The following is a 27,720-nucleotide window of genomic DNA, read 5'->3' on the forward strand; positions in this document are numbered from 1 at the left end:
TCCAGCACCACTGATCCAGAATCTGGTTTCTAGCATCTGCAGTCATTGTTTTTACCTTATGGAGAAGAGTGCCAAATAGTATATACATCCAGAACTTTCACTAATCCAGAGCTTAAATACTTCCAGATAAATTAACGATCATATTTGGAGACACGAATTTTCACCAATACCTTTTATGGATGAAAGTTTATGATGATGATAATAATAGACCACAAACCCCTACTTTGTCTGCTTGAAAAGGACAAGGCAGTGTCACCCATAGCTTCTAGCCACATTCGGTGGTGCTATGTAAAACTAAGTCCTTATATTTACAAATTGGAACCCTGTTTGGGAGACTAAGTAGCGAATATGTATGCATGGAACCACCTTCCATGAGCGGATACCCCACTGGTAGTACCCTCAGTGGAAGAGTCTGTGTAATGCTATTGCATTTTCTAGTCACAGCTGACAATATCAGACTTAGGAAGCAGAAACTTACAGTCCTGTCAAAACTGAAACAACTGGTGGTGATATGGGAAGCTAAAAGGCAGTCACAACTAGAATTGAAACCTCTTTGGATTTGGAGAGATGAGCTCACAGTCAAGTACACCATATTGTTTTGGGGAGCAAGAATGATTGTCCCGAGCAAAGGCTGCTGTCAAATACTGGCTGAACTCTAGTAGGACCATCCAGCAGTCTCCAAAATGAAGATGTTAGATCTGGTGGCCCGGCTTGAATGCAGATATAGCCGTGTTGGTCGGGCAGTGCCCAGAGTGTTGACGAGGATAAAAATGACCACCAGCAGCTTCCCCACATCTGTGGGAATGGCCAGGTAAATCTTGGAGTCAGTTATGCATCAGCTATGCAGGTCCTTCCATGGGCCCAATAATTTTAATCATTGTAGATGCCCACTCAAGGTGGTTGGATATGCACAGAGTTTATTCGTCAAACATGGAGATGTGATAGAAAAGCTGAGCGCATATTTTTCAATACACAGAATCCCTGAAGTTTTGGTCACAGATGACAGGCCATTATTTACCAGCAGGGCGTTTGGGTTTATGCTAAAGTTAAATGGGATTTGACATAAGGACCTCTTTATACCACCAATCATTCAATGGCTTGGCACAAAGAACAGTCCAAACTTTGAAGAAACAGCTTTACAGCCTCACTTGATTAGAGAAAAAGGAACTGCAGATGCTGGAATCTAAGGTAGACAAGCAGGAGGCTGGAAGAACACAGCAAGCCAGGCAACATCAGGAAGTGGAGAAGTCAACATTTTGGGTGTAACCCTTCTGCAGTCCTCAGGGTCCTGAAGAAGAATTATAGCTGAAACATTGACTTCTCTGCCTCTTGATGCTGCCTAGCTTGCTCTGTTCTTCCAGTCTTCTGCCTGTCTACAGTCTCACTTGATAGCAAGCTGTCATGGTCCTTATTTGATTACAGAAACACTCCAAATGCAAATACAGAGATAGCAACTCTGCCGAAGCTAATGGGTAGAAGACTCCGCAACAGGTTAAGTCTGATCTTCCCAGACTGGGGAAGGTAAAACAGCATCAGGAATGCCAATGCCAGACACAAGACTCTGCCAAGCAAGAGAGACTCTTTGATATGGTGGATGAATTTGGTGTAAGAACCATGGAAGTGGCCCTGCATGGGTAAGAGGTTGACACGAGGTCAGGACCAGTGACATATAAAATTTGGTCTTGAATTTGGTGTGATGGTCTCGAACAAACATGTGGACCATACGAAAGCTTTGAATTCGCAAACAGTGCATAAGCAAAATGTGGACTGCCCCTCAGAACATTTGGAAAGTCTACAGGAACCTGTGAGTTCACCCTCTCCATCAAATGTTGACAAGTCCTCTGAAACAGAGATGGACATGACCCAAGTAACTGCCTCAATGCTTTTGCTGCTGGAAGAACAGAGTGCAATTCTACTTAGGTGCTCCTGGCTCAAGAGATGCGGTCCCATGCATTACACACCACCAGTATTGAATGCGGAGTCAGAGTAACCTGACTCAGCGCTAAAACACTCTTTTTTTTTCCTTGGATAACCTCCTAATGTCCTTGGACTCTGAGGAGGAGAGATGTATTGAGTGTAACGAGGTCAATCAGCTGGGCCTCAATATGAATACTGAGTGGATCAAATCAACAGCTGTAATCAGGAAGCACTGGCTGACAGATGTTATGGACCAGGCCAGACCACGTTAAACTATTTCAAGGAAGTAGCCTAGACCATAACTTTGCAAGTTGTCTAAAGCAGGTGTAAGGTGGATATTCCAGCAGTGATGCAGCTGGTCAAAGCGCATAGTTTCAAACAAAACAGAATTTATTTACAAGATTACTGGATTGAAACACAAACAAAAGAGAACAGAATATAGAATAACTTAACCTAAATAAAAACCCAACAGATTATCCCAACTTAACGGTGTTTTTCCAAATACTTACAACAATCCCCATAAACACCTCTTGACACAAAAGGTAACTTACTAAAACCAAACCAGAGAAAAGCTGGGCTGAGTAACTGGCCACTCCATATTTCATTTTTTTTGAAAGCCTTTTGCCTGAGGCAGTATCTGTTAGCTATAATCAAACTGGCCCTAAAATTCTTCAAACCTAGACCTTTCGGAATCACTACTTTCACAACTTCTGGGAAAAAAAAGGGTAGGATGGCATATTGTTGTTAAAGGAGCAGCATTATCATACAGATCATAAGAGGAATGTCAGAGATTCTGACGCTCTGAGAGCTGGCTATGAAGAGGCAATACTAGAGTCAAGAACTATTCATAGGCGAAAGTGAGGACTGCAGATGCAGGTGAAACTTTGGATGTGAATGGGTCTTTTGGGGCCTTGGATGGAGGTGATGGGGGAGGTGTGGGTGCAGGTTTTGCAATTCCTGCAGTGGCAGGGGAAGCTGCCAGGACGGGAAGGTGGGTTGTTGGGGGGGGGCGTGGATCTGAGCAGATGGTCACGGAGGGAACAGTCTTTTATGCAAAGCGGAGAGGGCTGGGGAGGGAAGTATATTCCTGGTGGTGGGGTCCGTTTGTAGGTGGCAGAAATGTCGGCAGATGATGCGGTTTATGCGAAGGTTGGTGGGTTGGAAGGTGAGGACCAGGGAGGGGGTTCTGTCCTTGTTGCAGTTAAAGGGGTGGGGTTTGAGGCCGGAGGTACGGGACGTGGATGAGATGCACACCAAATCACCTCTTCCTTTAAAGACGTGGTTGAAGATGCCCTCCAACGCATCTCATCCATGTCCCACACCTCCGACACAAACTCCAATCCTCCAACCTCAACAAGGACAGAACCCCCTTGGTCCTCACCTTCCATCCCACCAACCTCCACAAAAACCGCCTCATCTGCCACCTATAAATGGGCCCCACTATCAGGGATACATTCCCCTCCCCACTCCTTTCTGCTTTGTGCAAAGACCATTCCCTGCATGACTAGCTGGTCAGATCCATACCCCCCCAACAACCCACCCTCCCCTCCTGGCACCTTCCCCTGCCACTGCAGGAATTGCAAAACCTGCACTCACACCTCCCCATCACCTCCATCCAAGGCTCCAAAAGACCCATTCACATCCATCAAAGTTTCACCTGCACTTCCACAAATGTCATTTATTGTATATGTTGCTCTCGTTATGGTCCCCTTTACATTGGGGAGACTGGATGTCTTCTCGCAGAGCGCTTTGGGGAACATCTCCGGGACATCCACACCAATCAACCCCATCACCCTGTGGCTGAACATTTCAACTCCCCCTCCCATTCTGCCTAGGACATGCAAGTCCTGGGCCACCTCCACCGTCACTCCTGATGCCTGGAGGAAGAACACCTCATCTTCTGCCTCAGAACAACTTCAAACCCAGGGCATGAATGTAGACTTCATTGGTTTCCTCATTTCCCCTCCCCCCACCTTACCCCAGTTCCAACCTGCCAGCTCAGCACCATTCTCATGACCTGTCCTACCTGCCAATCTTCCTTCCCACCTATCCGCTGCACCCTCCTCTCTGACCTATCACCTTCAAACCCACCTCCATCCACCTATTGCACTCTTAGCTACCTTCTCCTCAAGACCCACCCTCCTCCCATTTATGTCTCCACCCCAGAGGCTTCCAGCCTCATTCCTGATTAAGGGCTCCTGCCTGAAACATCGATTTTTCTTGCTTCTTGGATGCTGCCTGACCTGCTGTGCTTTTCCAGCACCACTCTAATCTTGACTCAAGAACTATTCATGTGTAAATAAAGGGTGATTTGATGAAGGGATATCAACCTCTGTGGAGTGATTTCAGATTCTTCATTCTTCAAGTAGGTCCAAACCGTAAATGTCTTCATTACGTCCTCTAGGTGCTGTTATAACTCAAAGCCTTATGCGAGATTGTCTTCAGAGCTAGCAGTTTATGTTGCCATTGTTGATGCTGGGAATGCTTCTGTATCTGCACTTCCTCTGGCCTCACCAGTACAAATGCAGTTAAATCCTGATGATGGGCATTTGCCCGAAACGTCGATTTTCCTGCTCCTCTGATGCTGCCTGACCTGCTGTGCTTTTCCAGCACCACTCTAATCTTGACTCTGATCTCCAGCATCTGCAGTCCTCACTTTCGCCCTGTATTTTTTTTCTTTTTTTTCCCCCAAATCTTCTGTTTTTTTTATTAACCCCCCACACTACCGCCTAACTGCGGTAGTGCTTATTTATTCCCCAGCACCCATGGTGTGTGTGTGCAGGTGTGAGACAATGTGTACAAATCTTTATTCAATTTCCACCACCAAGAAGATAGGAAAACACCCGAGTGGCCAGTGACAAGCAGTGCCCTTCACATCAAAGGGCAATGCTGTGTGGTCAAAACAGTGAAGGGGAGGGCAGGAACTAAATCAAAATAGAGTTGGAGGGGGAAATGAACTTTCACCCTTTATTCTGCAATAACCTAATTAACTATGAATATAGCTGTGGTCTTATTGTTTTAAATATTTTTGTATTTTTTAAGGTGTGAGAAATGTTGCAGAGTGTTTGGCAAATGCAAAATTGGAAAAGACCCAAGAACAGGCTCAGATCTTACTGGAATTACTAGCACAAGGCAACCCAAAGTATCAATTACAAGTGTACAAAGGATTGATTGCATTATTACCATGCACCTCCCCAAAGGTACAAAAACTGGCTCTTCAAACACTGATGACTTTGCAGGTGAGAAACTACAGTAGATGCAAGTCTGCATTTCATCACATTTGTTTATTGTGTTCCTTTCATTTTAATGATAATAGGAGAAAGTGAGGACTGCAGATGCTGGAGACCAGAGTTGAAAAATGTGATGCTGGAAAAACACAGCAGGCCAGGCAGCATCCGAGGAGCAGGAGAAGGGCTTACGCCCAAAACGTCGATTCTCCTGCTCCTCGGATGCTGCCTGGCCTGTTGTGTTTTTCCAGCACCACATTTTTCAATTTTAATGATAATTTGATCCTTTAATGTTGTTCTTCATATCTATTTTAGTCTCATGCATCTCTTTTTGGCCAGAGGATGAACCAGGCATCCTCTGTTAAGTCTCCTGTATGGTTATGATATGAGGTACAGAACAGGATTCAACAGCAGCTAGTTTAGGGCCACAGTACTCTAGACTACTCTAGGGGAGAAAGAAACCATGGTTAATCTTTTAAGCCAATTAAATCTAATGTTTATTGAGGAATAAGTATTGGTCTGAAAATTGAGAGAGTTCCCTTTTAACTCTGAATTATATCTTGCAACCGCATTGGAGTGTGGATGAGACTTTGGTTTAATGCTTCAAGTAATTGACAGCACTTCTGACAATGCTGAGTAATGTTGCATTGCCAAGTCAATTAATTAAGCCTGTAAAAGTAAAGGCGAAATGAGATCTACAGAGGAATTCACTTCATGCAGCCTCCGGTCCAATTATGGAACTGTATTGGCAGAAATTTGCAGACAGTATCTTTGTACCAAGAAGTTGCGTGGGTTTCCTCCGGGTGCTCCGGTTTCCTCCCACAGTCCAAAGATGTGCGGGTCAGGTGAATTGGCCATGCTAAATTGCCCGTAGTGTTAGATAAGGGGTAAATGTAGGGGTATGGGTGGGTTGCACATTGGCGGGTCGGTGTGGACTTGTTGGGCCGAAGGGTCTGTTTCCACACTGTAAGTAATCTAATCTAGTCTAGTAGTACTGAGAAACCAAGAAGTGTTTCCTTTATAAAAAAATGTTTAATTTATAAAATATGCTTTTAAATGTCATCTAGTACTTTTTTTTGTTCTTGTTTAGCCAATTGTGAAGATCGTACACCCTTGCATTGTGGAACCACTTTTGAACATCTTGAAAACTGTTCACTATGAAGTGCAATATGAAGGTAAAATTACTGTCTGTGCTGGGCTAATATGGGGTTGCAGCTCCAGTTAGATTCCTTGTTTTCTGTTCTGTAATTCTTAGGAGTAAGGCTTTATCTAGAGCCTGTGCTGCTTAAATATTTTAAAAGCAGTTTTGCAGAAACCAAGACCGAACATATTCTTTATCAGGCCAAAACTCAGGTCTATGTTGAAAGATACAAAAACAGAGGTTGCTGGAAAAGCTCAGCAAGTCTGGCAGTATCTGTGAAGAGTTAACTTGTCTGGTCTGGTGAGTCTTCCTCAGAACTGATGGTAGGAAAATGTCGGTTTATATGCAGAAGCTAAAGTGGGAGCAGTGGGTAAGGAGTAAACCATAGCTGGGGATAGAGCCCAAAGAGAGAGAGGAACTGTTAATTAGACAAAGGAGTGGATAACAAGCTGGCTAGGAGGGTGAGTAGCTGTTAATTGAGACTTTTATGGCTAACAATAAGTAGTGTGTAATGGCAGACTATGTGATAACAAGGCTTGGTGTGTGGAGTTTGGGGCTAGGATATGGGAGAGTTATTGAATAATTGATAATCCACTGTCATGGAAAATATTCCTCAAAGATAAAGCTGTAAATGCAAATGTTACTGCAAACTTCACAAATTGATTAAATATTTTTTAGAATCCCTACAGTGTGGAAGCACGCCTTTTGGCCCATTGAGTCTACACCGATCTTTCAGACAGCATCACACCCAGACTTATTCTAATATTATTGAACGCTATATTGAGTTCGGAAGGCCACAGGGTCCCAAAGTGGAAAATAAGATGTTCTTCCAGCTTGTGCTGAACTGACCTGAGACAGAGATGTTGGCCAGGGAACAGGGTGGTGTGTTAAAGTGGCAGGCAACTTGAAGCTTAAGTTTTTTTTGTGGGTAGAACATGGGTGTTCTGTGATTCAGTCCCCCAGTCTATGCTTCGATTCCCCAATGGATAAGGTGGGGAAGTTTTTCTGGGTGGGATTCCCTTTGGAGGGTTGGTGTGGACTTGATGGCCTACTTCCACATTGTAAGGATTCTAAAAAATAATTCATTATTTTGATTTCTCTCAATTTTGTGAAGTTTGCAGTAACATTTGCACATTCTGAGTTTATGTTTTTTTCTTTGATAATCCGCTGTCATGGGAAATATTTCTCAATCGTTCGTATTATCCCCAAAAATAAAGAATACAGAAAATGTGATTGGATAAATATTTGGAAAGTAATAAAGCACAGGCTATGGGCAGTGGTCTTAAAAGATCCAAGCTGTATGGCGAAGGAGGGACCAAGACACAGATGTTCCCCTTCAGCAAAACTCAATTTGACTCAAAAACCAAAATTACTGGAGTAATTCAGCAGGTCTGGCAACATCTGGAGAGAAAGCAGAGTTAATGTTTCAAGTTCGGCGACCTTTCTTCCAAACAGAATTAAACATGTAGCTATTTTAATCAATCTGTTTTCTACATATTGTGACACACCTCCAGGGTAGGTGGAAGTGGAACCTACAACTTCTAGCCCAGAGGGGGGGGGATACTAGCAATGCAACACAAGACCACTTTTCTCCTCCTTATGAAGAAAATGACATTTAAATTGGCCTGTTCAGATGTATTATGGCACACACAAGAGAAAGGTAGAACTTGTACATTCTGACCTAGAAGTAGGGATACTACCACTCCGTCACAAGAGCACACCTTCTGTTGAGTGAGATATTTTCTAATTAACTTGTTCAGAGATGTTGCTATTACCTACTTGCAGAACCGGTGGGACTTGAACCTGGGCCTCCTGATTCAAGATAAAGATATTACCAAAGTGCCACAAACATTTCTTGTCTCTGAACCAGCCTATTCAGAGATGTTACTACACACTTACTGGAGCAGTTGGATTTGAACCCAGACCTCCTAGGCCAGAAGTAGGGATAGTATCACTGCATCATAAGAACCCTCAGGCCAAAAACGAAGAGGTAATAGACTAAGGGAGATCGAGATATTTTCTAATCTACCTTCTCTGAGATGTCTTGACACCTTTCAGAGCAGGTTGGACTTGAACCTGGGCTTTTTGGCACAAAGGTAGGGACACCAGCACTGTGCCACAAGGGACTCCCTCTCTTCATAGGTTTCTTTTTGTAAAAAGATGACCTTTTCAGACATGTTATGACACACCTCTGGACGAGGTGGGACTTGAACCGAGGCTTTCTGGGTCGGAGATCAGGACACTACCACTACACCACAAGACTCCTCCCTCTTTTGTGTTCTCTTTTTCTTACATCCAGAAGGCTCTGACACAATTGAAGATGTTCTCCCACCTCCCCTTCCCACCCCCCACCAATAGCCAAACAACATGTTTTTTTCCTTCTGTTAACCACCATCAGTAAATCACCCTTGTTTCCAATCGAATAATTTGCATGCAAAACTCGTTAAGGGCACTGCAAATCATCAAACTCACTTCTCTTTATAATCACTTAACATCCTTCCTCTGTTTATTGTTTAACTACTTGACATTAATCCCCATCACAAGTTTACCATGTTCATTTGATATTAAAAAGTGGGACTATTGAATAGCTGTATCAAAGAGCTACACAGGCTGAATGGTCTCCTTTTTAATGTTTTGTCATTCCTAATGATTCAATCAAAAATTCAACGGTCAAAAAACTAATTTTATCACAATATCATAGAGAATAAGAGTTTTTTTGTGAAACATTGAGGTAATCTTGTGTTACATGTAATGATTACTGTCCTGTAGGAATCGAATTTATCAAGATACTCCTGAATTATAATGTACGAAAGGCTCTGCTAGAAGGATTAGTTGCACGTCTTAATCCATCAAGAGATGACATAAAGGATCGACCAAAAATTCTTGATGGTAAGAAAGAAATTGCATTGACCCCAAGGTATAACTTTAAAATACTGAGTCATCTTAAAAATGTGACAAGAGTGCAAGTTGCAAAGAGTGGAACTTGGGAGTTTTGTAAAGGTGGGAATTTGGTGAAGTGGGAAAAGGAGGAACTGCTTTCTTGTTTTCCAACCTATTCCCTCATATCAATGGAGGCTGGAGCAGACCAAGGCCCAAGAGATAAACCAATTGATGTCACAGATAAGTGAGTATTTCTCTCTTCTACCTACTGTGACTTGCTTTCAGATTAAGGGCTAAATGGGAGAAATATTTATAGATTGAAAACTTAAAATCATTATTAAATAAAAAATAAATAAATTTAATTAAGTAAACTGGACACACCGGGCCAAGCACGTGATGTAGCTAAACAATGTGAGAGCTGGTTGTGCTCCATTGTAGTTTATAGTGACCACATCTATAGCAAGCATCTATTGCTTGAGGAATTTCTGCTCAGTTTGAGCTGGAGTCCGAACTTTGGATACTGGCACTTAGGGACGTGGAGAGTTATCTGGATGCTATGTTTCAAAAGGCAGACCCATCCCTTAGTTTAGCCATCTTCAATTTAGTCGGTGGAATGACCTACCAATGGAAAGCCACAGCGGCCAGGTTTCTGGCACTGAACGTGGCTCAGAAGAGAAGAGGGAGAATAGGAGTGCAATAGTGATAGGAAATTCAATTGTGAGAGGAACAGACTGGAGACCCTGTGGTTGTGAGGGAGACTCCCAGGTATCAGGGTCAGGAATGTTTCTGATCGCATCTATAGGATTTTTAAGTAGGAGGGAGAGCAGCCAGAAGTACATCAGTACAAATGACATCGGTGGGGAAAGGGAGGAGGATCTGAAAAGAGAATATAGGGAGTTAGGTTGGAAACTAGAAAGCAGGACGAGCAGAGTAGTAATCTCAGAATTGCTACTGGTCCCACATGCTAGTGAGGTTTGGAATAGAGAGCGAGTGCAGATGAACATGTGGCTGCCGGGCTGGTGTAGGAGGGGAAGGTTTCAGATATGTGGATCATTGGAATACTTCTGGGGAAGGTGGGACCTGTATGAGAAGGACAGGTTGCACCTGAACTCAAAGAACACCAATATCCTCGGGCGAGGTTTGCTAGAGCTCTTTGGGATTGGCAGGGGTGTAGAACCTGAGCTATGGATGAGATGATGGAATAGGTAGTAAACAGACAGATATAGCTTGCAGAGAGTCTGAGAGGAGGGATTGAAGCTTGATAGGGCAAAGGTGCAGTCAGTGTAATGGGTTGAAGTGTGTCCATTTTAATAAATGAAGTATCAGGAATAAGGGTGAAAAACTCAAGGCATGGATCAGTACTTGGAACAATGATGTGGCCATTACGAAGACTTGGATATCACAGGGGCAAATATAGTTGTTGGATGTTCGAGGGTTTAGATGTATCAAAAGGAATAAGGGGGGGGAGGGGGAGACGTTAAAGAGGCAGGGGAGTGGCATTGCTAATCAGGGAGAGTATCACAGTTGCAGAAAAGGAGCATCAAGGAGGGTTTGTCTACAGAGTTAGTACGGGTGGAAGTCAGAAACAGGAAAGGAGTTTTCTACAGGGCCCCCCAATAGCAACAGAGACATGGAGGACCAGATTGGGAGTCTGATTTTGGAAATACATGGGCATAACAGGGTTGTTGTCATTGGTGATTTTAACTTCCCTAATATTGGTAGGAACCTACTTATTTAAATAGCTTGGATGGAGCAGTTTTTGTTAGGTGTTTCCAGGAAGGGTTCCTGATGCAATATATAGATAGGATGACTAAATGGGAGGCCATTTTAGATTTGGTGCTTGGCAATGAACTTTGCCAGGTGTCAGATCTCTTGGTGGGAGAGCATTTTGGTGATAGTGATCACAACTCCAAGACCTTAACTATACTCATGGAGAGGGATAGGAGCAAATGGTATGGGAAAGTATTTAATTGGGGAAGGAGGAATTACAATGCTGTTAGGCAGGAACTGAGGTGTCTAGATTGGGAGCAGATGTTCTAAGGGAAATGCACAACAAAAATGTGGAGGTTGTTCGGGAAGCATCTGCTGATAGTGCTGGACAGATTTGCCTCACTAAGGGAAGGAACAGATGATAGGTTGAAAGAATCTTGGATGACAAGGGATGTGGAACATCTAGTCAAGAGGAAGAAGGAAGCTTACTTAAGGTTGAGGAGGTGAGGATCGGACAGGGATTTAGAGGGTTAAAAGGTAGTCTAGAAAAACCTGAAAAATGGACTTAGGAAAGCTAAAAGGGGGCATGAAAAAGCTTTAGTGGGTAGGATTAAGAAAACAACTGAAGGCGTTTTCCTCATTTGTGAGGAACAAGAAGATGGTCAGAGTAAGAGTAGGGCAAATCAAGGACAGTGGAAGGAAATTGCGCCTGGAGTCTGAGGAAGTAGGGGAGGTCCTTAATGCGTACTTTGCTTCAGTATTCACTGCTAGAGGGACCTTGATGGTTTTGAGGAGAGCGTGAAACAGACTGATATGCTAGAACATATTGATGTTAGAAAGGAGGAGGTGCTGAAAATTTTGAAAGGATAGATAATACCCCTGTGCCAGATGGGATATACCCTAGGGTACTACAGGAAGCAAGGGAAGAGATTGCTGCACCTTTGGTGATGATCTTTGCATCCTCACGGTCCACTGGAATAGTGCCAGATGGTTGGAGGGTGGCAAATGTTATTCCCTTGTTCAAGAAAGGAAATAGGGATAATCCTGGGATTAACAGACCAGTCAGTCTTGCGTCTGTGGTGTGTAAAATATTGGAGAGGATTCTGAGAGACAGGATTTATGATTTCTTGGAAAACCATAATTTGATTAGTGATGGTCAGCATGGCTTTGTGACGGGCAAGTCATGCCTCACAAACCTTATTGAATTTTTTTGAGGATGTGACAAAACACATTGATGAAGGTCGAGCAGTGGATTTGCTATACAAGGCATTTGATAAGGTTCCCCATAGTAGGCTCATCCAGAAAAGAAAGATGCATGGGATACAGGGAAACCTGTCTGTCTGGATGCAGAGTTGGTTGGCCCATAGTAGATGGAATGTATTTAGCCTGGAACTGGTGACCAGTGGTGTTCTGCAGTGGTGTTTCTGGGACCTCTGCTCTTTGTGACTTTTATAAATGACTTGGATGAACAAGTGGAAGGGTGGGATAGTAAGTTTGCAGATGTCATGAAAGTTGGTGGAGTTGTGGATAGTGTGGAGGACTGTTGTAGGTTGCAACAAGGCATTGACAGGATGCAGAGCTTGGCTGATAAGTGGCATGGGGAGGACCTCAGCCTGGAAAAGTGTGAAGTCATTCACTTTGGAAGGTCGAATTTGAATGCAAAATGCAGGGTTAAAGGCAGGACTCTTGGCAGTGTGAAGGAACATAGGGAACTTGGAGTCCACGTCCATAGATTCCTCAAAGTTGCCTCCCAGTTGATAGGGTTGTTAAGAAGACATACGTTTGTATGGTGTGTTGACTTTCATTAGCAGGGGGATTGGGTTTAGGAGCCATGTGGTTCTGCTGCAGCTCTGTAGAGTCCTGGTTAAACCACACTTGGAATATTGTGTTCAGTTCTGGTCACCTCATTATAGGAAAGATGTGGAAGTTTTAGAGAAGTTGCAAAGGAGATTTACCAGGATGCTGCCTGGCCTGGAGGGCATTTCTTATGAAGAATGTTTGACGGAGTTAGGGCTTTTCTTATTGGAGCGAGGAAGGCTGAGAGATGACTTGATGTTGAGAGGCATAGACAGAGTGGATAGCTAGAGACTTTTTCCCCATGGTGGACGTGTTTATCACAAGGGGACATAATTTTAAGGTGATTGGAGGAAGGTTTAGGGGAGATGTTAGAAGTAGGTTTTTTACTCAAAGTGGTGGGTGCGTGGAATGTTCTGCCAGTAGTGGTAATAGTGTAAGATATATTAGGGGCATTTAAACGATTCTTGGATTGGCACATAGAAGCTAGTACGATTAAGGCTATCTAGGTTAGTCTGATCTTAGCGCAGAATACAAGGCTGGCATAACATTTGAGGGCTGAAGGGCCTGTATTGTTCTGTTTGGTCAGGGACAGGATAGTGCAACTACAAGTGAGGCAGGTAGAGGGATCCAAAATGTAGCACTGTAGGAACCTCAGTCATTGTCATTGTCCAACAGTTTCAAGATTTTTGTTCCCCATGGGATCTGTAGAGAGGATGAGCAAACTGACAATAATACAGCGGTGAGGGAGAAAGGAAAAATGTAGTCTTAATCAGAGGTAGCATAGTTAGGGCAAAAGACATTTCTGTCTAACCAGTCCTGAAGGTTGCTTTCCCTACTTGTGGTCAGAATATTTCATCTGGGTTGCAAAATAACTTAGTTGGGAATAATCTTCAAATACCTTAACAGTAGTCCACAGAACAAAACTGTATAAACCAGAAAAAATTATAGTAATCCTGCATGATGTAAATATTTGCTTATTTGACTAGATCAATCAAATTAACAAAGGTAGCCTTGAGGGAGAGCTAATAGTGTTTTTGAGATGGTTTCCTGACATATTGATCCAAGAAACAAACTTGGCAGGCTATTTTAGTTTTAATATTGTGTAATGAGATGGGATTAATTAGTCATGATTTGGAGGTGCGGGTGTTGGACTGGGATGGACAAAGTTAAAACTCGCACAACACCAGGTTACAGTCCAAAAGGCTGATTTGGAAGCACTAGCTTTCAGAGCGCTGCTCCTTCATCAGGTGGTTGTAGAGTTTAAGACAGAATTTATAGCAAAAGTTTACAGTGTGATGCAACTGAAATTATATATTGAAAAAGACCTGGTTGTTTGTTAAGTCTTTCATCTTTTAGAATGACCCTATTGGTTTCAGTTCTTTCATATGCAAATCCCAGAACTTTTTTTAAAGTTACATTCTCAAGTGAGCTTTAACAGTAGGTGCCATGTCAGCTCAGATAATGCGTTGTGATTAATTAGTGGTCTCAGAATAAATGATTCTCTATGGAAGAGTGATTATAACATGCTAGGATTTCGAATTCATTTTGAGGATGAGGAACTTGAATGCCATATTAGTGTTCTGGTGTTAAACAAAGATAATCATATAGGCATGAGGACATATTTTTGCCCTAGTGGACTACGCAGAAAGACTTAAAAATAGGATAGTTGATGAACAGTGGTAGACATATAAGGAGATATTCAATTTCTCCCAACTAAAATATTTTCTAGAGAGGAAGAAAGATTGTAAGTGGAGAAAAAGACATTCATGGCGAAGCAAGGAGTTGAGAAGTAACATCTATGACTATGACAGAGGCAAAAACTGAACTGTATCATATTGCAAAGATGAGTGGTAGACTGGAGGTTTCAGAATCTTTTAAGACTAACAAAGCTACTTAAAATGCTTTAGAAAGAACAAAGTTTAATTATGAAAGAAGGCTAGCAAAACATAAAAAACCACGAACAAAAGCTTTAGTAAGTATATAAAGAAGATGATAGCACCTAAATGGTTAACCCTTAGAGGAACGTTTAACCCTGGGGAGTTAATAGTAGGAACAGAAATGGCAAAGAAGGAATCGAGATTTTGTTGCATTTACCACAGAAGATGCTGAAATCATTCCATAGAAACAGGTAATGCAGAAATTATAGAAAAGGAGAAACTTAAACGAATTACCATTTTAGGAGAGAAGTGCTGAACAAACTTCTGGGAATAAAGACATTCAAGTCCCCAGGCTTTGAAGGCCTATGTCCTTCGGTCTAAGGAAGTGGCAGCAGAAATAACTTGGTTATAATATTCCAAAATTTCCTGAATTATTGAAAGGTTCCAGTGGAATGGTGAAATGCTAATAAACTCCTATTAATCTAAAAGGGAAGGATCCAAGAAGGAGGAAGCTATGGACAGTTAGTTTAATATGTGTTGTTGGGAAATTGTTGGAATCCATTAAGTGTTGGAACAGTTGGAAAGTCAAATCCAGAGTTAGTATGGTTTTATGAAAGGTAAATTGTGTTTGATTGAAGAACTCTTGCAAATCAAAGATGTAACAAGCAAAGTGGATAATGAGGGTCTGTAGATGCAGTATATCTGGACTTCCACAGGACATTCAATATGGTGCTGCACAAAAGGTTAACTCACAAGGTAAGTTCGCATGGGGTTATGGGTAATATATTAGCTTGGATGGAAGATCGGCTAACCAACTGGAAGCCAAGCTTCAGGATAATTGGACCTTTTTTCTGGTTGGCAAGCTGTAAATAGTGGGATACTATAAGGTCTGGCCCTCGGGCCCCAACCATTTCAGTCTGTATTAATGACTTGGATGCAGGATAAAAACTACTCTAACCAGTTTTGCAAATGACACAAATAGGTGGGAATGTAGGCTGTAATGGTGGGATGAACAATTTACAAATGGATATGGATTGTTTCGGCAAATGGGCCAACATTTGGCAGATGGAGTTTAATGTGGAAAAGTGTGAGGCTATCAATTATCATAGAGGAACACAGCATGGAAACACATGGTTTGGTCAAACTCGTTCATGCCAACAGATATCCTAATCCCATTTGCCAGCATTTGTTTATGTACCCATCCAGATGCCTTTAAATGTTGTAATCGTACCCACCTCCACCATCACCTCTCACAACATCTTTCATACATGCATCACCCTCTGCTTGAAAATGTTGCCCCTACAAATGGAAAAGTTTTAAATTGTTCCCCTCTCACTTTAAACCAATTCCAGAGATGAAAGGCTTGTCTTAGGAAGAGGGATTGAGCAGTTTAAGCCTATACTCGCGAGAGTTTACAAGCATAAGAGTCCTAATTGAGGTAAGTCTTGAATGAGAGGTCATAATTTTAGGGTTTGGGTGACAGATTTAACGCAGAGATGAGGAGGAATTATTTTTCTCAGAAGGTCGTAAATCTGTGGCTTTCACTATACCAGAGTGCCATGGATGCTAGGAAAATTTAAGGAGGAGATAGAAAGATTTTCAATTAGTAAAGAGTTATGTAGAGCAACCAGGACAGTGGAGTTGAAGCCGAGGTGGCATCAGCCACAATTGTATTAAATGGTAGAGCATGCTTGAGAGGCTGAATTGCTTTCTCCTGCTAGTTCTTATGTTTTTAAATTAATAATGCTCAGTCTGAATGGTAAAAACTTTTATTTATTTGGTGGTTAATTAATTCTGGCAGAGAAATGTTGAACGGATTATATAGCATTGGATCTCTCCGAATGAAGTCCTACAAGTTTAGCAGTAAGATGAAACTTTGCAGAATTGAGGCAAGGACTCTTATTTCTTAGTACTACCAGAAAGCATGTAACTTTTACTGTGGTATGGCATAGGTAATACATTTGATTTAATCCAAATAAGGGCACTCCAGGTTAAATATCCAGTTTTAAAAGTTTAAATTGGTGCTCAATTTAATGTTAATCTATCTATCAAAATTCAAACAATGTGATTTTTATAACCATTTTAAGAAGTGGAATATTTTAAAATCTGGCAGTTTGTAAAATTCACAGTTTAATGTGCAATTCCAGCTCAGCTGGTGGCAGTCCTGCCATAGAACATAGAACATTACAGCGCAGTACAAGGCCCTTCAGTGCTCAATGTTGTGCTGGCCTATGAAATCAATCTGAAGCCAATCCAACCTACACTATTCCATTTTCGTTCATATGTTTATCCAATGGCCATTTAAATGCCCTTAAAGTTGGCGAGTTTACTACTATTGCAGGCAGTGCGTTCCACACCCCTACTACTGAGTAAAGAAACTACCTCTGATATCCGACCTATATCTATCACTCCTCAATTTAAAACTATGTCCCCTCATGCTGACCATCACCATCTGAGGAAAAAGGCTCTCACTGCCCATCCAATCTAATTATCTTATGTCTCAATTAAGTCACCTCTCAACCTTCTTCTCTCCAACAAAAACAGCCTCAAGTCCCCTAGCCTTTCCTTGTAAGATCTTCCCTCCATACCTGGCAACATCCTAATTGATCTCCTCTGAATCCTTTCCGAAGCTTCCACATCCTTCCTATAATGTGGTAACCAGAACTGTACACAATACTCCAAATGCGCCACACCAGAGTTTGTACAGCTGCAGCATGGCCTCCTGGTTACAAAACTCAATCCTTCTCCCAGTAAAAGCTAACACACGGTATGCCTTCTTAACAACACTGTCAACCTGGTGGCAACTTTGAGATCTATGTACCTGACACTGCCATCCTTCTGCTCATCTAACTTACTAAGAATCTTGCCATTAGCACAGTACTCTGTATTCCTGTTGTTCCTTCCAAAGTGAACCACCTCACACTTTTCTGCATTAAACTTCATTTGCCACCTCTCAGCCCAGCTCTGCAGCACCTCTATGTTCCTCTGTAATCTACAACATTCTTCTGCACTATCCACATCTCTACCAACCTTAGGGTCATCTGCAAATTTACTAACTCCTCCTTCTACGCCCTCATTCAAGTGTTTATAAAATGACAAACAGCAGTGGATCCAAAACAGATCCTTGTGGTGCATCACTAGTAAGTGAACTCCAGGATGAATGTTGCCCATCAACCATTACCCTTGTCTTTTTTCAGTTAGCCAATTACTGATCCAAATCGCTAAATCACCCTCAATCCCATGCCTCTGTATTTTGTGTAATAACCTATCGTGGTGAACCTTATCAAATGCCTTACTAAAATCCATATACATCACATTAACAGCTTTGCCCTCATTCACCTGTTTGGTCACCTTCTCAAAGAACTCAATAAGGTTTGTGAGGCATGACCTTCTCTTCACAAAATCATGTTGACTATCCCTAATCAACTTATTCCTCTCTAGATGATTATAAATCTTCTCTCTTATAAGCTTTTCCAACGCTTTACCCACAACCGAAGTAAGGCTCACTGGTCTATAACTTCTTGAACATTTACTGTCCACCAGTTTTCTGGCAATATTCCTGTAGACAATGACGACATAAAGTTCAAAGCCAAAGGCTCAACAATCTCCTCCCTGGCTTCCCAGAGAATCCTTGGATAAATGTCATCCAGCCCAGGGGATTGATCTACTTTTACTCTTTCCAGAATTGCTAATACCTTCTCCTGATGCACTTCAATCCCATCTAGTCTAGTAGCCTGTATCTCAGTATTCTCCTTGCCAACATTTTCTTTTTCTAGTGTGACTACACTTATAACAAGTTGTTAATGCAAGTTTCTCTTCAGGTTTTGAACATGTAATGTTTCCAGCGTTGTACTGAGCGAGTGCTACTTCTTAAAAATGTCATTCCATGCAGGTACTTTTGAATTAGTAGTTTAGCTGGGCATTTAAAGATTCAAATGAAGGGGAAGGAGCTCTCCCAAATTTGAGATTTTCCTGCTTCCCTATTCTTCATTTTAACCACATCAAAAACAGACCAGCCATTAGTATTTTAACATCTAACATTTACATCATTAATGGTATGCCTAAGGCAGGCTATGCCTCTGTTTTCCTTCTGCTGAGCTAACATCTTATCCTGATATCTACTATTTTTCAGATAATCTAGATGTACCTTTCTTTTTCTTTGTCATGGTCTTTTTTTCATTAATCCATCTATCAACTAGCTTCTCAGTATTTGGAAAAAAAATCCTAATCGTCTCATTTTCTTTCACTTCCATTACAGCAAGGATTGAAAATTCTGATTCTCACAGCACATCAAAGTTGCGGATGGTAGTTTAGTTCATCTTTGTCTTTGTTTTGACAGTAATTGTTTCTCTTATTGTTTTGCAAATTCACTCAATTTCAGCTTCATACTTTTCACATCATATTTCAAACAAAGTGTTTAATGGCTGTCACAACCAAAAGTGAAAGCAAATTACTGCAGGTGTTGAGGCCTCCTGACTACAGCACACCAGCCAGTACATTATGTAAATATGTAGTTCTCCAAAAGCTCTCTGGGAATTTTTGATAAGTATTCGTTCTCAAGTAGGTAGTACTCAGGTGAAATATGTTTCACTACTAAGACTAGTCAATTCAACAGAGAGCAGATATTAAAACCAGGAGGTTTTACAGCTCCTTATGAGGTCTTTACAGCTCATAAATTATTTTTTCCAGATAGATGACTTGAAGTAGTGCTTGTCATTATGTTGTAGGAGAAAGTGAGGACTGCAGATGCTGGAGATCAGAGCTGAAAATGTGTTGCTGGAAAAGCGCAGCAGGTCAGGCAGCACCAAAGGAGCAGGTGAATCGACGTTTCAGGCATGAGCCCTTCTTCAGGAATGAGGAAAGTGTGCCAAGCAGGCTAAGATAAAAGGTAGGGAGGAGGGACTTGGAGGGAGGGGCATTGGAAATGCGATAGGTGGAAGGAGGCTAAGGTGAGGGTGATAGGCCGGAGTGGGGTGGGGGCGGAGAGGTCAGGAAGAAGATTGCAGGTTAGGAAGGTGCTGCTGAGTTCGAGGGTTGGGACTGAGATAAGGTGGGGGGAGGGGAAATGAGGAAACTGGAGAAATCGGAGTTCATCCCTTGTGGTTGGAGGGTTCCTAGGTGGAAGATGAGGCGCTCTTCTTCCAGCCGTCGTGTTGCCATGGTCTGGCGATGGAGGAGTCCAAGTACCTGCATATCCTTGATGGAGTGGGAGGGGCAGTTGAAGTGCTGAGCCAGGGGGTGGTTGGGTTGGTTGGTCCAGGTGTCCCAGAGGTGTTCTCTGAAATGTTCCGCAAGTAGGTGGCCTGTCTCCCCAATATAGAGGAGGGGCCACATCGGGTGCAGCGGATGCAGTAAATGATGTGTGTGGAGGTGCAGGTGAATTTGTGGCAGATATGGAAGGACCCTTGGGACCTTGGAGGGAAGTAAGGGGGAGGTGTGGGCGCAAGTTTTGCATTTCTTGCGGTTGCAGGGGAAGGTGCCGGGAGTGGAGGTTGGGTTGGTGGGGTGTGTGGACCTGACAAGGGAGTCACGGAGAGAGTGGTCTTTTCGGAATGCTGATAGGGGAGGGGAGGGAAATAGCCTGAAACGTCGATTCTCCTGCTCCATGGATGCTGCCTGACCTGCTGCGCTTTTCCAGCAACACATTTTCAGCTTGTTATTATGTTTTCAACATAAAGATGTGTTAGCATTTTGAAATTCCTTTCACAAGTCAAGGCTTTGTTTTTTTTGAAAAATGCATTCAGAATGACAGTAATTTTCTTTTTCATTTAGATGAACCCACAACAACTCTTACAGAATCCCTACCTTTGTTTGTACAGCAGACGGCAGCAGCAAAAGTTATTGGGTAAGTGCCAAGTAATCTTATTCAAGGCAAATTGCAAGTTGCCACTAGTATTACAAATTACTAATTGTGCAATTGTTAACAAACCAAGGAAACTATTGTTATGCTGAGAGATCCACAGCATTGTGCAATGAGTTGGAGTATACGGTTTTATAACCTGGATTGAGGTGGGAGTTAACTTTTCAACGTAAAGTCCTGTTTGGAATTTGTTTAAAATCTTATTTTGGACTCTAGAAATTTCAGATACTGAGAAACAAAAAAAAAGTTTTTTTTCTAATGACTTTGAAGATATGCAATTACAAAATGCCTTCTTCTATTAGAACATAACACTTTCCATCGCAAATATTGATATGTTGGAAAATGTTTTAAAAAAAAAACTCTTTGGACAGGATCAGCATAAAGCAAGTGTAATTTTCAACATATTGATTGATTGAAAATCAAAGGGCTAATTTCAAATTCCTTGTCAGGCACAGGTCGTGAATAATGCAAATTCATGAACATACAGTTATACATACAATCCATTTTAATTAATTTTCTCTTGCAGGCACAAACATGACCTTTATATAATTTGGTATTGTGGTAAATGAAGGCATTTAAGAAAAGTTACAGTATCCATATTCTATAGTATTATTACAGGTTTCATTTACCTGTACATTTCTAAAACAGAGACAATTTGCTATATAAACTTTCTTTAAACCATTCCTTTTTTAAATATTTAAGTCTATTCACATCACACACCCTTCATATGCTGAAACACCGGGCAATAACTGCAGTCAGGTTTAGCTACATCAACCTTTAATTGAATGAAGCAGGCGAGAGGGACATTGCCAGTTCTCCTGGCTTGATGATCATACATGAAATTGGTTTGGGATGGGATTGGGGAAATGGGGGTGATGGCAGCAGTGGTGGCCAGGTCACACAAGACTGTTAAGTGAGAGAGAGAGAGACTTTACTTCATGGACCAAGTTTGGTATTGAATTGCCTTGCATGGGTAAGAGGCATGGTCAATGCAAGGTCAGGTCCCATAATGTACAAAGTTTGTGTAGGTGCTGAACAAGAAAGTGGACCAATGAAAGGTGCAGCCTGCCAAATAGGGCAGGAGCAAAACATACCTGGCACCTCAGAACATCAGCAAGGCTGTTAGAGCCTGTGGGTTCTCCCTTTTGCCTAGTGTTGAAGAAACCTCTGGAGGACAAGATGGACACAGCAGATGTTGCATCCTCAATGCCATTGCTGCCTGAAGATTAATTTTGACTGAAACACTCTGGAAACAAGAGGCAAGCTATGGTCCAGTATGTGTCGCCAGTGTCTGAGGCAGTATTGGTGGAACTGGACCTTGTGCAAAAATGCTTCAGGAGAGGCTACAGGGACAAGAACAGTCCTCCATTCCAGGACTTAAGGGAAAAGGATGTAACGATTGGAAAGAGTTCAGCCAGGTGGACCTCCTACAATATGAGTTCCCTGACTGGGGCTGCTAACCAACAGGGGAGCACTGGCTGACATATAAATAGGAGATTCAGGGGTTCTGTTCATTCCAGGAGCTAGCTCTAAGCTAGCTGGGTCAGTGTAATATACTATGTACACATAAATAAAGGATGACTTGGTGACAGAATACTGATCTTCATGGAGTTCTTTCACTCTCTCTCAATACTGTTAGAGGATCTTTCCTGTCATTATCACCTTGTTTATCTATATTCTTTAGAATGTTTATATTAAGAATGATGCAAAACTGCAGTTTAAATTATCTGCTGTTTCCCATTTTCATTCCTGAAGTGTACCACATTTCGGCTATTCTTTTTATACACCCACAGATGGTATTGCTTTTTATTTTAATACTTTTTGCCAGTTTACCTTTAAGACATCTACTGCTATTTCCTAAAAAAATGCCCAATTCTCTAGTCAACCACAAGTTTTCACCACTTTATGTGCCTTAGTTTTAGATTGGACACTGTCCTTGATTGCCTTTTGTTAACTATAGGTGGTTCACCCTTCTCAATAAGTCCTTCTTTTCGACTGGAATAAAGTTTTGCTGAATGTTATGAAATATCTGCTGAAATGTCTGCCACTGCTAATCCACTGACTAGCCCATTGGTCTATTTTCTGTGTCCTCTTCACACAACTCTTACTTCACATTATTGTAATTGCCTCATTTAAGCTTCGGACTTTAGTTTGAGACCCACGTTGTTCCCCCTCAAACTGAATTAAAATTCTGCCATGCTGTAATTGCAACCCCAGAGCCTATTGTGCTGTCAACTCCATTTATCCTGTTACAAATGCTGCGTGCATTCAGCTAAGGAGCACAAGGGTTGACTTTTTAAATCATACTCTGGTTCTAATTTATGCGACACTGTTCTGCATATTTTCCACCCCTTCTTTCACACTCTTATTGTTCACCTCTTTGCTACCCTGCATCTCTCCTAATTTCTTCTTGACTTTCTAAATTTCAGTTTAATTGAACTCTACACACCACTAATTAGTTTAAATCCTATCTACAATCCTAGATATATGATTTGCCAAGACACTGGTCCCAGCATGATTCAAATTAAGCCAGTCCAAACAGAACAATTCTCTTTTCGTGGTACAGGTGCTAGTGCACCATGAATCAGAACCTGTTTCTCCAACACAAATCCAAGAGTTATGCATTTATCTTCCTCATCTTAGTTAACCGTGCTAGTTTGCACATTTATTCACTCGGGAATGTGGACATTGGCAGACTAGTATTTATTGCATGTCCCTAGTTGCCCTTGAAGGTGGTGGTGAGATGTCTCTTGTTGAACCGCTACAGTCCACATGCTATAGGTTGACCCACAATGGTGTTAGGGAGAGAATTCCAGGATTTTGTGCCAGCAACATTGAAGGAACAGCAATATATTTCCAAGTCAGGATCGTTAGTGGCTTGGAGGGGAACTTGCAGGTAGTAGTGCACCTATGTCTCTGCTGCCCTTATCCTTGTAGGTGGAAATGGTGGTGGGTATGAAAAGTGCTGTCTCAGGATCTTTGGTGAATTTTTGCAGTGCATCTTGTAGGTAGTACACATTGCTGCTACTGAGCATTGGTGATGGAGTGGGTAGATGTTTGTGAATGTGATGCCAAGGGAAGTGGGCTACTTTTGTCCTGGGTGATGTCACACTTCTTAAGAATGGAGCTGCATCCATCAAGGTAAGTGGGGAGTTTTCCATCATACTCCTGAATTGTCTTGTAGATGGTGGCCAGGCTTTGGAAAACCAGGAGGTGAATTACTTATTGCAGTATTCCTAGCCTCTGATCTGACTTTGTAGCTACTGAATTTACATGATGGATCCAGTTAAGTTGAATTGATTATTCTCTGTGATTTTGCTTTTCAATTTGGCCCCGAGCTGCTTGTAATCCACGAGTATAATCCTTTTCCTAATCTATGTGGGCCACAACCACTGGATCATCCCCCTACCATTCCAAGTTCCTGTTCCGCCCAGGAAAGATGCCCTCAGCCTTGGCACAAGATAGCAACACAGCCTTTGAGACTCTACCTTGCTGCAGAGTACGGTACCTATTCTCCTAAACATGTTATCTCCTATTATTTCTCTTTTCACTCCCCAATTTAAATGGCACTCTGGAAAAGGGAGGACCAGTGAAAATCACTCCCTGCCCTCAATCCAATTACTCACCCACCCATAGCCATCACTTACCCACACCTGGTTGTGTTCTTGATCGGAAGCTTCTCTCAGTGTTGAATACAGTTGGTCTCTGATTGGCAGGCAACACTTGGTGCCAGTTTCTGCCCTTGACATCCTTAATCACAGGGAAAGGCCCGCCACCTGCCTGTTAAATGCCCAAGGGACAGAGATATCAGTAGGAGTGATTATTGTTTAGTGATGTCTAACAAAACAAATCTAGCAACTGAAGGAACAAGGCATCTAATTGAGTATTGAGAGCCATTAACAGCAGAATTAACACAATTTATAACTTCAAGGTTTAGAATATTCCTCCATTCTACCATTAACATCAAGCCAGGGGATTAACACTAGTTAAGAAGAGGAGTGCAGGAGACTATGCCCAGAGCAGCATCAGGCATAGCTAAAAGGGATATGTCAGTTGTTGAAACTACAATGTAGGACTGCATGCATGATGTAGGGTCTCTACCACTGAGTCACAAGAGCCCTATAGTTCCTCAGCGTGGTTTTCTGAGCTTAACCAACTTCCATTGCTTCAGTGACCTTTTTATCCATCATAAAGTCAAAAGTGGGGATGTTTACTGATAATGCATAAAGATGAATAACATTTATGGTTCTTCCAATCAGCCACATCAATAGTATGACAAAGTTTGGCTCAGAACCTGGGAGGTCTATAACAGTGACTCTGTTTTATCTATGCCTGTCCATCATCTGGAAGGTGCAGATGAGGAATGCAATGAAATACTCTAATGGACAATAATGCTCAAGAGGCTTTACACCATACAGGATAAAACAGCCCACTTGATTGGCTCACCATCCACCACAGGATGTCATCCTCAGATGCAATACAATATCTCACCAATGTTCCTGTAACAGCACTTTCAAAACCCATGACGTCTATGCTTAAAAGGACAAGGGCAGTAGATACATGGGAATATCATCTATAAGTTGCTTGAAGGCATACACCATCCTGATATAGATTTCTCTTATTATTCCTTCATTGTTGCTTAGTCAAAATGCTAGAACTCTCTTCCTGACTGCATTGTGAGTGGTCCCATGCCCTAAGAACTGCAACAATGCAGGGCAGTTCATAACCATTTTCCCAAGGCAATTAGCGTTGGGTAATAAATGCTGTTTAGCCAACAAGGTCCACATGCCAAGTGTAAATAACAGGGCAAAATGTGGCAGCATACCTCCTTGAGAAGAGCTGACATTGAGGTCTCACCGGCTGTCCAGCAGGGAGTTGCAACTTTTGTCTTCACAGATTCCACCCATAATGCAGTCATTGTCATATTCCTGTTTGAGGGAGTTTGCTATGTATAAAATGGCTGCATGTTTTTGACATTATAACAATGACTCCTCTTCAACAAGTATATTATTAGCAAAGCATTTTCACAGCTATGTCCCATGGTCATAAAAAAGCTACTACATAAATTCAAGTTTTTCTTTGAAACATGTAATAGTTTAATATTTCAGTATAAATTGGAATGGATAATGTGGATGGGAAAGATTGGTAACACTGCGCTCCGCGTTGTTCGATTGAACTTATGGTTAAGGTATATTATTGACAGAATAAACAGTGTTTTGCACTGAGTCTGCTGACTTTATATCTGACTCTTGCTTACTTTATGTCAACAATGATAAAAGTGGTATTTTCCTCAGTACTGACACCAAGGTGAGAACCTATTTATTTTGGAGAGAAGGAAAACAAATTTTTGGTTTTAAAAAAACGACAAAATTCATTGAGTTTATTATTTTTATTAATCATTCTAATTACAGTATTTGTGTTATCTGTTGATAACTTTTTGCCTTTCACAGTTTACTCATTCAAGAATCTGCTGGGATAGCTGAGGAATTGTTGCAACTTAGAGTGGTGCATCACCTCATGATTGCTATGGGAAATCTGAATCATGCTGACAGCCAAAGACAAGCCAGTTTGACATTGGAAGTAAGCATCTTAAGGGAGTAATGTTCGAAGTATTGCTGGCACTGTGACTTGGCATCAGTTGGGAAGCCATTGAAAAAACAAATGAGCCCATGATTACCAAATACTTGTTGCTGATGGTTAAACTTCCCTGCTAGCTATGTGAAATTGACAAAATTATCTTCTGCATCATGGAGGGTAATGTATGTTCATTCATGACAATTTTTTTATTTATACAGCCTGGTGTTATAATTGAAGTTGAAGAAAACAACTTCAAAATTAGATTGAAACATTTATGCATTGAAATTTTCTAATCAGTAATGTGTATCAGTATTCATCAATATTAATGAAAAACTGAAATTTCTGTATTAATCATTGAATATTCCCCAGATGGTTCATTAAGTGACCTTGGCTTCCAAATTTTTCTATCCAATCTAATTACTACAGAAATAAAAGTACTTTACTTGTTGTTAAAACTAATCTTTAAAATACAAGTACTATATATTTTTAAACAATTGATTGCAATTGTGAAATTGAACTAATTGCGAGGGGGTGGGGTGTGTGTGGTCGCTGTGCAGATTTGTCCTGAGATGTTAGTGTGTGATGTCGAAGATGGAGGTCTGGAATCACCAGGGTACCACTGACTTTCAGGTTGGGAATTGCTGCTATCTAATTTCTATCCAATGAGTTGGAGAATGGGAAATGAATATCATTGAAGCAGGATTATGTAATAGTAAGGACATCCATGCTTGCAAGTGAATGCAGATATGGCTCTCATTGCTCATAGGTGAGAATCTCATCTTGACACTTGAATGGAAAGCAGGACTTTCGCTCTTGACAGCACAAAGCTCACTGCTGGCCATCTTGCATGATTTTCCCAACTTTTCCTGATTCTATCCAAAACATTAATCAATGTACCTTAGTACAGGAGGAGGCCATTCAGCCAATCAAGCTTGCCTTAGCATTCAATGTGATCATGGCTGATTATCTACTTGAATAGTCTATTCCTGATTCCTCCTCCCAACCGTTTGATGCGTTCAGCTCCATGTGCTATATCCAGCTCCTTCTTGAAACCGTGCAATGTTTTGGTCTTGGCAGCTTTGTATTAGTGAATTCCACAGGCTTACTTGTCTCTGAATGAAGACATTTCTCCTCATCTCAGTCCTAAATAATCAGGAACATACATCTTGCATCTACCTTGTCCAGTACGCTAGAATTTTCAATGAAATGAAGGTTTCAATGAGATTTAGTATTACTAAACGTTACCATGAAGCTGTCACGTTCTATAAACTAGACATCTGTTCCAGACTCTGGAAAGTGCATCTTATTTAGATGAGGTCAAAGATGGAATCAAACTCAATTGTGTTGCCGTCCTGTTGGCACTGACAGTTTTTCACATGTAATGGTACCTAGCAAATTGGCAGCAATGAGGAGAAAACTAAAGAAAAAACAAACTGGAAACAGTAAATAAAACATCATGATAATTTCCAATAATGTCATGAATTCAGGTACAAGAAACCATTCTTTGATCACAAATCGCTGCACATTTAGAGAAGGACTACCTAGTTCATAAACATACATCTGGAATACACAGTTCCAAATGTGTGCCGATCAACAGCCCTAACGACCCTTCACGTTAAACAATGCTGAAACTGTTGATGACATTCTCTTTGCAGAAACATTGTTAAAGGATATGAATTGAGGAGTCTTGGCAAACAGCACATTTTATCAATGTCCTTTGTGCTTTCCCAGCTT

The 27,720-nt window shown here is 41.6% G+C and overlaps 1 protein-coding gene across 1 annotated transcript in view; it reads left to right on the plus strand.

Moving 5' to 3' along the window:
- armh1 (armadillo like helical domain containing 1) overlaps nucleotides 1-26,279 on the plus strand; it is a 40,688-nt gene extending 14,409 nt beyond the window's left edge. Inside the window, exons 4-9 of the mRNA XM_060829585.1 lie at nucleotides 4,960-5,156; nucleotides 6,235-6,319; nucleotides 9,055-9,174; nucleotides 20,322-20,394; nucleotides 25,860-25,989; nucleotides 26,205-26,279. Of these exons, the coding sequence (XP_060685568.1) occupies nucleotides 4,960-5,156; nucleotides 6,235-6,319; nucleotides 9,055-9,174; nucleotides 20,322-20,394; nucleotides 25,860-25,989; nucleotides 26,205-26,279 (680 nt within the window). The remainder of the gene's footprint in view (nucleotides 1-4,959; nucleotides 5,157-6,234; nucleotides 6,320-9,054; nucleotides 9,175-20,321; nucleotides 20,395-25,859; nucleotides 25,990-26,204) is intronic.
- The last annotated feature ends 1,441 nt before the right edge of the window (nucleotides 26,280-27,720 follow it).

Source organism: Hemiscyllium ocellatum, chromosome 9, assembly GCF_020745735.1.
Source record: "Hemiscyllium ocellatum isolate sHemOce1 chromosome 9, sHemOce1.pat.X.cur, whole genome shotgun sequence".
In the NCBI taxonomy this organism is placed as follows: domain Eukaryota; kingdom Metazoa; phylum Chordata; class Chondrichthyes; order Orectolobiformes; family Hemiscylliidae; genus Hemiscyllium; species Hemiscyllium ocellatum.